Genomic DNA, 13,145 nt, shown 5'->3' on the forward strand with positions numbered 1-13,145 from the left:
GCAGTGGTGTGACATTAACATGCATGGCTGGGCTCCTCCTTGGCTCTCCTCCACGTCTTGCTCGCCCACGCACTGCATCCCTCCCTCCCTCTGATCACATGTTTCAAGCTGCATCCCTGTTCTCCATCTTTCCATGTCCATCTTGTTTGCACCCCTCTCCAATTCTCCCTCCCTCTCCTTCTTCTCCATCCTTTTCAAACACCTGATCCTTTCCTCCCTTTTGTCCCCCACCCCTCCCTAATTCCCAGAGCCCCTCCTTTTTGATTTTCTTTCCTCCTCACACACACTCACACACACCCCCATCCTGCTGGTCTTTGAAGCTGCTGTTACGCAACGCTGCTCCCCAGTGTGTCGATGTGATCATTACGCAACATCTCCTACTCCTCTGGAATACTGATGAGCAGCAGGACCAATGGAGGGGCTGTAAAATAAACAACTGGTCGAAGGAAAATCATGGGGGATTGTGTATTTGAACATATGCATCAAGGTTAGGTTAAAAAACTAGGAGAAAACGTCTTCATCTGTGCACCAAACTGCTGCTTTCTTTTGTCTCTTCATCTCTCGGCACTGCTACATCTGCCGCAGCTGGCTGATGACTCAGGCAAGGTCAAGCAAAAGAGCCAACGAGTCATGAAATCTTCATTTATTTTCAATTGCATGATACAAGATACAGTTAGGACATAGTACTGCATCCTTCATGGTTAGGACAATACAAAAACACGTAACAAAAATCATGTTTATATAAAAAAGGGGGGAAATAAACCAAATCACAACAGCTTAGAAATAAATGGACTTTTAAATATTCTTCCAGGTGTTTTAAAGCTACTTTGAATAGCAAACAGTCATTATTATGATGCAGCAACCGTTTTAGGCTAGAAAACAGCTCATTAGTGCCAAGGCCTGTACACCTGTGCTACCTGCAGGTAAAGTATTACAGCTGCAATTATTATAAGCTTTTTGTATGAGACACTTGTTACACAGCAAATATAGATGTCAGTAAACACTTTTATTCTCTAATTCCTAATATTGAAATGCTGATTTTAAGCATGCTCTGGGCGATGTTGCTGTGAAACAAATGTGTTATTTTTTTTAACTAACTGGCGATAATAGAGTTTATATTTCAAACCTCCAACAGACACAAAGTAAATGGCTCCTTTTAAGGAAAAGAACGCTGTTGTAAAACTTTGTTCCTAAATTAGTGCTCAGGTAAAGACGCCAGTAGCCTACTGTTTTTGTCTGTAGGAGGCGACCGAGCTGCTGATCTTAACTGCTGCTGCTTTCTTCATTACCTATTGGTTTTATCGCCAGCTAAATTAAAATGTGCAGAATTGAGAATTACTAGCATGAAGAAACGTTGCTACATACTGTATCCAGTAGGCTACTTAAAGAATCCGTGTTTGTGTCTTCTAAAATAATCTCTTGGCCTGTACCCAGTGGCGGACTGGGGACGGATGGGCCGATACCGAAGTGGGCCGCTCGGATAAGTCAGTCACTAGCACCCCACGTTGTCAATTTACTAGCGGTATAACTAGCGGTACCGAAGTGGGCCGGTCGAGAGTCCCGGGCTGATTTTTAGTCCCAGTCCGCCTCTGCCTGTACCGATAGAGTTGTGCAGGAATGTGGCCTTATACCAGGACATTTCACTACATCTGGTTCCCTCATCTCCAAGACAATGGTTTTATAAATGTGTTTTAACCTGAAATAAAATCTGTGGTTAACACAAGATAAAGAGATTTTCAAATGTTTTCGTCACTAAATACATCACTGCTGAATGTCTGAAGCTTCTATGTGTCATAAAAACAACGGTTGCTAACATACAAGTGACTAAATCAGACTACTAAACATCACACCGAATATTAGCCGCCTTTAGCTTGGCAGTGGTTGATGAATTGGAAATGGGGGACCCTGATGTAAACAAGACGAAAGTCTTTCTCTGGTCTGCATCCCCTTAACAATTGTATGTTTTGAGCTGTACTGTACTGTACCCAATATACAAGCTGTTAATAAACTTTTCAATCAATCAATCAATCATCATCAAGTGGTGACGGGAAGTTCCTTATTATTTTTACTTCTGGGGATTGCATTTATTCCTACATTTTTTTAAATTAATATGTGGAGATTTTCCTGCTAAACCAAACGTCTTAATCATAAAAATGTGATTACCACAGATCTTATTTTCTGAAATCCAATGAAAAAATCCCATTGGATTTTTGTCGAGGGAGCCCTTGGCCCTTGCGATGCTAACTTCAGGGTCAGCCTACAAATATACGTCATCACTGCACTGCTCTTTCATCAGCCTGGCTGCTGTTGTAGAACATTTTAATTAAAAAAATAACTAAACGGTTGCATTCATCACCTACTTTGATGTATACAATTCAGTCAAAGCAACATAAACACGTTGCTAAGAAATGTCACGAAATCGTCAGGAAACAAGAACACACAAAATCAAAAGCAGACCAGTGTATCTAGATATAGATCAATGTTTAGTTAATAGAAAACAATCCACACAGTGATCAAAAGATGTTTCCTGCTGATGTTCGCCCCAAGGTCAAGCACTGCTGCACGAGGATAGGTGGCGCTATGCAAGTCGTAAACACAGGAGATCATAGCAAACTTCTGACAGAACTGTACAATAGACCATCAACGTACCCATCCAAAAACATATGGAGTTTTCAGTGATGGTTTACAGACATAAGTACACTTTGTGTGAAATATTCAGCGGAATAACAAAGACAGGTCACTGGGTTTCATGCATTAGGATCCTGGACTACAGAGGATCTAAACTGGAAGCACAAATGACTTTGGGGCATGTCTATTCAGTACATCATAATACGTTTACATACATCACTGAAATAAAACGAGCATTACATAACAGAGTATTATTGCCACATTTTTTTTTCTTTCCAAGATTATTACGGCGATTATGAGCACAAGCCAAACCGAGCACGACATGTGCATCAGCCAAAGACATTTGAGCTATCGAGTCCCATAACAGTCTGAAATCTATTCAATAATTTAGAAATTCAGCAACCCAACGCATCCACTCGGAGTTCTGCCAAATGAAATAAGCTGCTTTATGTGCTTTCTGCTTCCAACCCTGCTAAACGTTATATCGTTTAAAATAGGAAGTGTTGGATGAGGTAAATAAGAGTGTCTTTTCTCTGTGTTCAGACACATGCTGAATGTATATATATATATATATATATATAGAAACAAAACAAAACCAATAAAACTATATATAAATCTGTTTAAACATCCAAAAGCACAGTTTACCCTTTGATTTCCCTGCAATGGTTTCATTATAGAAGTATTGTTCCTCAAAGGAAATGATCTGACACATACATCAAAATCAACAGATGCATTATTACCATCAGAATAAATACAGCACTCATTTGGCAAATATAGGAATAATATCGAGCTTATAGAGACAGAATCTCAGTAAATAAAGAACCATATTTACAACAGTTTGTTTTCGAAGCAGTCGACTTTGGGCTTGGTTAAATCTTTAAAAAAATAAAATCCAGCTGTCACTACATTAGACCAGACAGGCGGAGGCTCTAGCGCCCTCTACCTGCAGTGTGCAGTAAAATAAACTCTCCTACGCATGAGCATACCCCCCCACTGCTGAGGGCCCATCAGACATATGCCTTTAACCTACAAGAAATACATCTCTCTTTCTATAATCATCTTTTCAAAGGAAACCTGTCTTATCCTGTGAGGTCTCTGGAAGCTGATCTGAGGTCAGTAGAAAAAGGAAACCACATCACAGTAGCTTTAAATTGTAGGGCATGCATGTTTTTCCCCCGAATAAAAAATCGATGTGTCTCCCATGGTGTTATACGGTAGATTTAAACACTGTGGCCCAGGGACACGACTACATACACAAAGAGATTTTGTGTTGATGTGGAAGAACTGTGAGTGAATTACTCATGTTCTCCTCCTTTCTGCTTCCTCCCTCTGGAAGTACCTGATTCTTTCTCCTGCTCCTTCATCATCTGCTCCTATCGTCTTAGCTGGAGTGTTTAAAAGGGAGTACAGACACGACACAAACACGAGGAAACTTGAGGGACGTAAAGTGTGCACCACACTGAACACAGGACTTCTAAACTGACATGCTTTGGTCCACTAAGAAGAATAAGTGCTGTGCAGTTCTAAAAAACTGATTTGTGATTCATTTGTACCGCTTTGCTCAGATTTCCTGACTTTTCTGTGTGTTTGACCACGGGAGTGTCCTCAATCTTCCTCTCTGAGTGTGTAGGAGCCAGGCGCTCTTCCACAGGCCCTCCTGCGGCCCCCGCTCCATCACGAAGCCTCGCCGCCTGCCAGTGTGTGTCCGAACCTCCGGACCTCGCGTCGGGAAAACACACCCGGAGCTCGACACATGGACCGGAGCTCGGCGAAGATGCAAATTTAGATTCCCTTGGTGGTTGGTGTCCGTGTTGAATTCTGCGGGGAAGAGAGTTCTGCTTTTTGTCTCATTGATACGTCATGTTTTTGGTGTTAATGAGTTGTTTACAGCGGGCCGTACTTGGCCTCGTATCGGGTCAGGACGGTCTTGCATCGTCCGCAGTCTTTCCGCAGCTCGGACACTTGCTGCCGCAGCGCCGCGTTCTCCCGCTCCAGGAAGGAGGCGCGCACCGTGATCTGGTTCTCCTTCAGCCGCCGCGCGTCACGGGAACGCTTCGCCGCCACGTTGTTCTTCTTCCTCCTGGACCAGTATCTGTCATCCTGCGGGGAAACGAGAGAGAAAGTGAGCAGTAGAGTTGATATTAGCAAAGGGATTTGAAACAAACGAACATCTGTGTTGTGAAAACATCCCCCCCTTTCTTTGATCTCTAATCCACCGCTCTGTTAGCAAACGCTTTAATCTTCACCATGCAGGACGAGACCACCGAGACCCCCTGAGTCACACTTAGCTGTCCTTTTTGGTGTAAAAGATTATGTCACCATGCTTCTAAGTATGTGTATGGTGATATGTATAATCAATCAATGTGTTACTCATGTGAAATGCAATGTATACATGCTGCTCGAACACAAGCATTTCCAAAATTTGGATCATTAAACAAAATTTCAACAAAATTGATCTTAAATAAAAATAAAATGAAATAATGTCAACATATTGTTTTTAAAATGGTGTTATTATTATATTATATATATATATATTATATTAAAAATACAAATTGTGCAGCCACTATTATTTACATTATTGCTTTTAAATGTAATTAAAAAAATGTGAGTACTTTGTTTATTGAGTATTGTTACTCAATAGATATATGTTTGTAATGTTGAGATATGTATAGATGTAATGTTTATGAGTATTTTAAATGTTTGTTAAATGCATTGTTTACATGCTGCTGTAACAAAAACAATTTCCCAAATTTGGATCAATAAAGTAAAATGATCTAAAATGATTATTTCTAGGTCTCACAGTCGTCAGCTTTGGTATGAATAAACGTGTTTTCTTTATATAAATACGCCTACCTTCTGCTCGTTGGGAACAAACACTTTCTTGGCCTTCTTGATCATGGGCTGGGGCTTCAGCTCCTCTTCGGAGAACTTGTGTTTGCGCGGGTTGAACAGCTCCCCCCCCGGCACGCTGGACAGAACCAGGTCCGTGGGGTCCGGCTGGAAGTTAATGTCCACCTCCATGGCCTCGGGGTCCACGGGGGAGGGGGTGCGGCGCTCTGCAGGGTACCGAGATACAAAGTTAGCTTGGATATAAAAGAGGACACTCCAATAAAGCAAAATACTACATATATGGCAAATCAGGGGTTACCTGTCCGATCCCACCCCCTGCATACATGTCAAAGTGTGTCCTTGGGGATCATCAATGGTTTCCATAGGTCTAAGGTAGTGCAGTGTAAGACTCAGCCAGACATCATGGAACAATACTGTAGGTGCCATAACGCCACTTAGCCCAAGTTCATTATTTGTATTATTATTATTTGTTTACGTCACTTTTAATTGTTTGTTGAGCTTACGGTAATTGTCACATGGGTGTGGTTTGGTTATATAAGTCACCTGTTTGATGTTGAGTGCGGATGACAGAGGGTTAGCTTGTGCTGTCATTTTTTCTGTTGATCTATTGTTGTGTTTAAGCATTGTGTGTATAATCTTCCTTCTCCCTTGTTAAGTTTTTAAGTGAGGTGAATAAATAGAGTAACCTGTATAGTGAATGTAATGAAGTAAAAAGTACCATATTCACTTCTAAAATGTTGTGTAGTATCGAGTAACATAAAAAGACGATAGAACAAGTACCGTAAAATTGTACTTGAGTAAACGTATTTCACTGCTTCCACCACCAGATGTTTATATAGTCAATGTGACTTGTCAAGTATTCTCACGAGAACTCACCAACAATATTCTGGGTAGTGAAAGTCAAACAAAGTGAGCTTTGTTGAAGGCAGAAGACAAACTTTGTAATTTTGTTTGCACACTCTGTGTCTTTTGCTCATAGATTGTTCAACAGGGAATGTGTTTCTTTCTCAAGATAGCACTGTAAATGTCTGCTTTTAGTCGCAGGGTCCTACACAACAGTGATGTGCAATAGACCGCACGCTGGCCATGAGACAAACACAATAAGAGCTATAGCATGAGCTCAAAGGTCTGTGACCTCATGTGTAATGTTAGTTTATGTTATCCCAGCATCTACAAGACAAGAGCGAATAAGACACTACCGCACCTATACAAAGACACCTAAACAACTACATAGAGCTGAAACAAATGATTGCTGTTAGTCACAGAACTTAAAGAAGACATATAATGCTTTGTCTGAGGTTCATATCAGTATGCAGTGTCTCTCCTGGGACATGTCTCCATGCTTTAATGTTCAAAAAGCTCTTTATTGTTCTCATACTGCCTGTGCTACCTCTTTTCACCCTCTGTCTGAAACCAGAGCCCAGTCTGCTCTGATTGGTCAGCTGGCCGGCTCTGATTGGTCAACAGCTTAGAGATCCCTCGGCGCTTAGCCTATCACGTACAATGTGTTGGAGTGCTAGCCAATAGGAGCGCCAGTTTTACAAAGTGATGTCTCTTTGTTCCTGAAGTAAACAAAGGAGTCCAATGGAGGCGTTTCAGGTAAACAAGTCATCACAACATAAAATATAACGTGTTAAAAATGTCTATGAAAGGATGAAAGGTGTCTAAGTGGCTAAAGGAAGCAAAGGAAGTGTATATCCAAAAATAAAATACAACATCTCTATTTCTCACCTGTTTTTTTCTCTTTCACTTCCACTTTGACTTCCTGACACAACGTCTCCTCCTCTGGTCCTTCCTCTTCCCCTTCCTCCTCCTCCTCCTCCTCCTCCTCCTCTTCCTCCTCTTCTTCTTCTTCTTCTTCCTCTTCTTCCTCTTCTTCTTCTTCTTCTTCTTCTTCTATCTTTGCCGGTAGTAGCGTAGTGACCGTCACCGGCTCCTCTGGCTCTGAGGTGACAGTGGAGGTGGCGGAGGCTGAGGGGGAAGACGCCGAGGCGGGGACGGGGGCGACGGCAGGAGTCGTGGTCGTAGTAGAAGAAGCTGTTGGAGTAACCTTGGGGAGGAATTTGGCTTTGATTCCCACGGAGGCTAAAGTCTTCTGCAGCTCCTCCTCCTCCAGGGTCGCAGGGATCCCGTTCTCCAGGAGGAACTCGTCCAGGTCCATGTACTCCAGGTGGAAGGTCTCCCCATCGTAGGGAATGGTCTTGTCCCAAATGGCAGGGGTTAAGGAGGCTGAAACACCTCCACCAGCACCTGCAACAACAACGCTTCCTTCTCCTCCTCCTCTTCCTCCTCCTCCTCCTTCTCCTCCTCCTCTTCCTCCTCCTCCTCCAGCACTGGCTGCTCCTGCCCCGCCTCCATCCACAACGGAGCACAGCTTCTCCTTCTCTATTTCTGCAATAACACAAGAGGATAATAATTAAATGGCTGCGTGAAAGGGTTCTTTGTGCGCACAATGACAATTTTTCACTTTATAATTAATACCAATATTGGCTGCTATCCTTCAGTTCAACAGTAATACATCTGTAAATAACTCATATAATTGCAATACTATCACATGGCTGTAGGGCTGCTCAATTAATCGTTTTTTTTTTTCATCGCAATTACGATTATGGCTTGCAACGATTATTATTACTTCTTTTTTTTCAACTGTTAAAAACATACTGTTCAAAAAAAAATTCTCAAAAAAATGGATGTTTTCAAAGTAAATGGATAATCGTTTTTAATAATCGTGATATCAATTATTGACTCAAATAATCGAGATTATGATTTTTGCCATAATCGAGCAGCCGTACATGGCTGATATCACACCCTATACATGCTACACTTATAGTGTTACTGGAAGTGGATGTGTATTTTGAAATGTGTGTAATTACTATTTTTATTTTAGATATTTTATGCATGCCTCTTAATTATTATTTTGGATATTGCTCTTTATTATTGCTGTTGCAATGTAAATGTCCCCTCTGTTGGACGAATAAAGGTATTCTGATGGTGATTTGGAGAGGATCAGACAGGTGAGGAGAATCCCTTTGCATATGATGGTGAAAAAGGGGGCGTGGTGGCAGTGTCTGAGAAAAAAAATTGGCTTCATCAAAGACTGTGTGAATGAGTTTGAAAGTGAAATCCTAGACTAAACGCTAAACACTAAACAAGGCTTTGAGGAAACCAGCATTAGACGAGGAAAGGCACAGGAAACAAACAATGAGCACCGCTTTCCCCACACATGCACCACCTCACACAAAACACCACCACACACACTGCTGACCCAATTACACACCAGACTAAAATGTCTAATCAAAAAGCCAACATCTCCCTTTTCTCCATGGTTTCTTCACAGTGTGTGTGCGATGCTTGCAGGGCATTAGAAAGGAGTTAGAACTTGTTGTTCTTTTTTGTATACAACTGGCACCGTGCAACATATAGGCTTCAGTATGCAGTGAGAATCCTAATGTGGCCTGATTATTTCATCCTAATGCAAATAAACAGCCCTTTGCATGGATTTGTGCACAAACAGTTAGGTTAATAGGGTCAAATCCGTAGACATAAACAAAAGGAGCGCTCGTTTTTGTTTCTTGTTGCATTTCGATCTTACCGTCCTCGCCTTCCTCCAGGATGTTAGGGGGAGGAATGTCCATGATCTTCTTTAAAACAAAAGGGAATGATTTCTGCGGAGCCTCTGGAGCCTTGTTGCCCCCAGGCTTCAGCACAACTGTCACCGCAGCTTTGCCAGACATTGTTCCCTGACAGGGGGCGACGTTCCACCAGGCGGGATGCGAAAAACGCAAAAAAATATCCGCTATGATCCACCACTAAGTGCTGCTTTCAGGACTGTTTGTTAATATAAAACAATTTAAGGATGCAAAAACAAACACTACACAAGCCCCTTGTTCTCTGTGCCCACCGAGCGCACTCATTGGATATTCATTAGCTGCAAGCCCCGCGCACTCGAGCAATAGTAGAAGCCGATTGGTTCGCAGTGCTGCCCATGTTAATGTGTATTACAGTGTATTGCATTGTTGCTCTTCTAGAAAGACATTGAGGCTGAAACATATTTCCTCAGTTCAACAATTGTGCCACAGAGCTGGATTCAACTCAAAGCAATATCAATACACGTTATTCATTTAGTGTCAATCAAAGCTGGAGTATTTTTGATAGAAAACATTTTGTAATTTCAAATTATTTGACTTATTTATGTTGCTTGAATATAACCGTACTCTGTTGTTAATGATTGTTTTTTTGTCAATACATTTTATTTGTATTGTATACTGTATTTACACCATGCAATGTTATTGATTGAAAGTAAGTGGCTCAAAGGCTAAGGCTTGCAAATGACTCGATTAATAGGCTACAGTTTAATAAACTTCTTTGTCTGTAGCGTGGTTGTACATCAGAAAATCCTCGACATGGAAATTAATATATATATAAAACATGTGCAGCCATCATTAACATCTTTAAATTAGACTCATACAAGCTGCAGAAAAGCAGCCTCCAACGGAAGCAAACTACATCTCCCATGAGCACACTTGTGTCATGACAACACGTTAAATGGCACATATGCACTCGTTCACCCTTGATACACCCTAATCAAAACAACGAAGTCTTTTTGTCACTCGCACATCCTCCAAAAAGAGATACTCGTTGCAGAACACGTGCCCCCGCCCCTCGTGCTCACTTGAATGTACAATCTGTCAGGGGGCGTGGCTTCCGATATCTGGCACATGCTGGCACGAACTGGAGCAGGCATGGCATCCAGAGGTAACAGAGTTCTTCTGCCTAAAAAATACCTCCTGTAACCACCAAGTGTCTCATTTTCTAACAAAAATATCATATTTCGACCAAATGTTTCCAAAATGATAAATAACATTCAATTTAATACATGTGTCAATCCACATTGTTATTGCCATTATTATGCTATTAAATCTTGCATCAAAAGCTCCCAGTGCAACAACAAAATATGACATGTACGTGCACATCCCTCGCAGCAGGATGTTTGGCTTCAGGAACACCATGTTCTTTTATGTTTGTCTACAGATTCGCGAGTCACCACCCTGCAGCAGTTTAAACACAGAGGGGACTGAAGATCTCACTGTGTTTTGTCAACACTCCTCTCTTATCTATTGATGAATGTTAGACAGGTAGAGAAAATACCAGCATCTTTACATGGTGGTGAGTTGGTCCTACTTGAGCAACTTCTAAACATGTGCAAAATCTTGTTAAACTCCATGCAAATGTTTTTTGGGGGCAATTATCCCTTGATTTGATCATTTAAGAGTAGAGGAATCGGGAATATATAAAGTGATTGCAAACATTGTCTTTTGAGTCAACCATGTTACATGTAAGGCTGTTTACAACCTAATACTGTTAGACCCTTTGACACACTAGGTCATGATTTTAGAAATACTGAGTCATAAGTGTAGTGCGAGTCCCCAAGGCCGTACCACACACACACACACACACACACACACACACACACACACACACACACACACACACACACACACACACACACACACACACACACACACACACACACACACTCACACACACACACACACACACACACACACACACACACACACACACACACACACACACACACACACACACACACTTGAGACAACCACTTAAAAATAACGTGCTGAAGAAGTATGTAGTATACAGTGTAACTTGTACATGGCCGAGGCTCCAAAGAAGTAAAACAACATCTCAGATTCTTCTTAAATGTTGAATCTCAATCCCAACATGTCTTACCCGGGGCCTATACTATTAACCCTGCCCTGAAGGGCCCTTGAGTGTTTTATAGAGTGGTATTCAAATTCTTAATTGGAATACAACGAGTTTATGGGATCATTTAGTCAGTTAATACTATACAGTTTTTATCATTTAAAGATCCATTTGGAGAATAGTAGCATAGTAGGACATAGCGAATACGAGTAAAGTAGTTTGGTTTTCAGTGTTACAAAGGGTCACTGTTTATACATAGACAATGTATGTATGTAGACAGTAATGTTATAGATATGTTACAGTATAGGGGCACCCCTGAGGCCAGGTGGTCCATGTCACCATGTACCAACTTGTGTTTTCCTTTTGTTGCTACTGTCAAATATCAGATACAAATGCCAAGAAACGCAAGAGAGTATTCAAGAAGAACAGGGTGCAAAAAGAGACGAATGATGTGATGAAACTGAGAGTGAGGCTGTTTCAGGGTTGTTACATCAGTTGTTGCAGTTTTTTGGCTGACACACTTTCACTTATAGGCTTAAGGCTGCAACAGGGTGAACTTCAACATAACAGGACCATCGTACTTCAGTAATCAATACAAGTTCCTGACTCCAGCAGAAGGAGTGAATGAGATAGAGAAACCAGAAACCATCTAATCCTATTGTTATGATCAATTTAGCAGTAGATCATACACCTGGATTTAAGATGTCCACTGTAGATCTAATAACTTTAAATACATATATTGGAGTAGTAATGGGACATTTTACTTTAAAAAAGAGCAATGCAAGAGTGTTTGATTGTTAAAATACTAGTCATGCATTCTTAATTCTATTCAGTAGTACTTTTGCAGAGAAACTACTTTAGGTATCAGAAGTACAGTACCCATTAGCAGCAGAATGGACACTGATTGGATTGTAATCAGCGGTGATGTGTGAAGTGGTCAAGCTAAGCTTATTTTAAGGATACAAGGTTCATTTATGTATATGTTATTACACAGATGCAATGCAGTTATAATCATATTTGCTACATAAAGTTAAGAAAGGCAGAAAACATGTGTTATCTCTTCAGCTAATTTATATACTACTAGTTTATTATTTGTAAATTAATATGTTTAGTCACATCAATGCAGTGGAGTAGTGCAATATTAGCTTTAGTTGGCTATAGTAGCATATAATGACTCAATACCCAAATATTTAAGTAGAATAGTAGATTCAATTTGCACATACAAACTATATAATACCAAGTACAACGCTTTGACACGTTTAAAGTATGTTATTTTTCTCAATTAAACAATGGAAAAGAGATTTACCGGTGTCCACAAAGTCAGCAAAGCAGAAGGGATATTCAGCCAAGGATTTGAGCAGATCTGGCACTTCGTTCCTGTCTCCGAAGAAATTGTGGCTAGTTGTTGACATGATGAGCAACGGGTGAAATATCTTCTGAAATCTAAAAAGCGTCCAACAGAGTGAGAGTCCCTCAAACTATGAGTCAGCAGCAGATTTCAGTCACTTAACCAACTTTCTAGCAAGTCATATCACGGGGATTCATGCATGTGTCCAAGCAAAGAGCGAGGGGAGCTACGCCCCCTCTGGACCACGCCGATTGGATGACAGTGGTGCACGGCTCTGTCAGTCACACCGCGGAGCCAATGAGAGAGCACGGGGCGGGCTCTAACATGAACCTAACAACAACACCGCTCAGCTGAGAACATTTGTTTCCATGCACGCACGGCAGCATGTGTACGGAAAGTCTGAAGTCTCGAGGCCAGCTGCACGCGAGCTCCAGCGCCATCTAGTGACCTAAGAGTAATGCAGTAATAAAACATGGATTTAAAGCAGAAGTTTGTATTTATTTTCAGCTGTGAAGAAGTATTCACCTTTAACTGCTTGGTAGCTTATCCAATAAAAACAACCATAATCAGGCTGCACAATCAAGGTTTAAACCCC

The 13,145-nt window shown here is 41.2% G+C and overlaps 1 protein-coding gene across 2 annotated transcripts; it reads right to left on the reverse strand.

Moving 5' to 3' along the window:
- Positions 1–628: 628 nt before the first annotated feature.
- tefb (TEF transcription factor, PAR bZIP family member b) lies at positions 629–12,734 on the reverse strand. 2 transcript variants are annotated; one of them, XM_034199008.1, is made up of 5 exons: positions 12,509–12,734; positions 7,210–7,869; positions 5,482–5,684; positions 4,529–4,728; positions 629–4,446 (listed from the first exon to the last, which is right to left on the reverse strand). In XM_034199008.1, exons 1-5 carry the CDS (start codon positions 12,612–12,614, stop codon positions 4,152–4,154), a joined length of 1,464 nt encoding a protein of 487 aa, XP_034054899.1. In that variant the 5' UTR covers positions 12,615–12,734; the 3' UTR covers positions 629–4,151. The 2 variants fall into 2 exon arrangements, with proteins under 2 accessions (XP_034054899.1, XP_034054897.1); XM_034199006.1 differs by lacking the exon at positions 12,509–12,734 and adding an exon at positions 9,071–10,944.
- Positions 12,735–13,145: the final 411 nt, after the last annotated feature.

Source organism: Gymnodraco acuticeps, unplaced genomic scaffold (assembly GCF_902827175.1).
Source record: "Gymnodraco acuticeps unplaced genomic scaffold, fGymAcu1.1, whole genome shotgun sequence".
In the NCBI taxonomy this organism is placed as follows: Eukaryota; Metazoa; Chordata; class Actinopteri; order Perciformes; family Bathydraconidae; genus Gymnodraco; species Gymnodraco acuticeps.

Coding starts and splice junctions, on each gene's coding strand:
- tefb (XM_034199006.1), bottom strand. CDS start 9,212: ATGTCTGGCAAAGCTGCGGTGACAGTTGTGCTGAAGCCTGGGGGCAAC. Junction 7,870..9,070: donor CCTGGAGGAAGGCGAGGACG/GTAAGATCGAAA, acceptor GTGTTATTGCAG/AAATAGAGAAGGAGAAGCTG. Junction 5,685..7,209: donor AGTGAAAGAGAAAAAAACAG/GTGAGAAATAGA, acceptor GGTACCCTGCAG/AGCGCCGCACCCCCTCCCCC.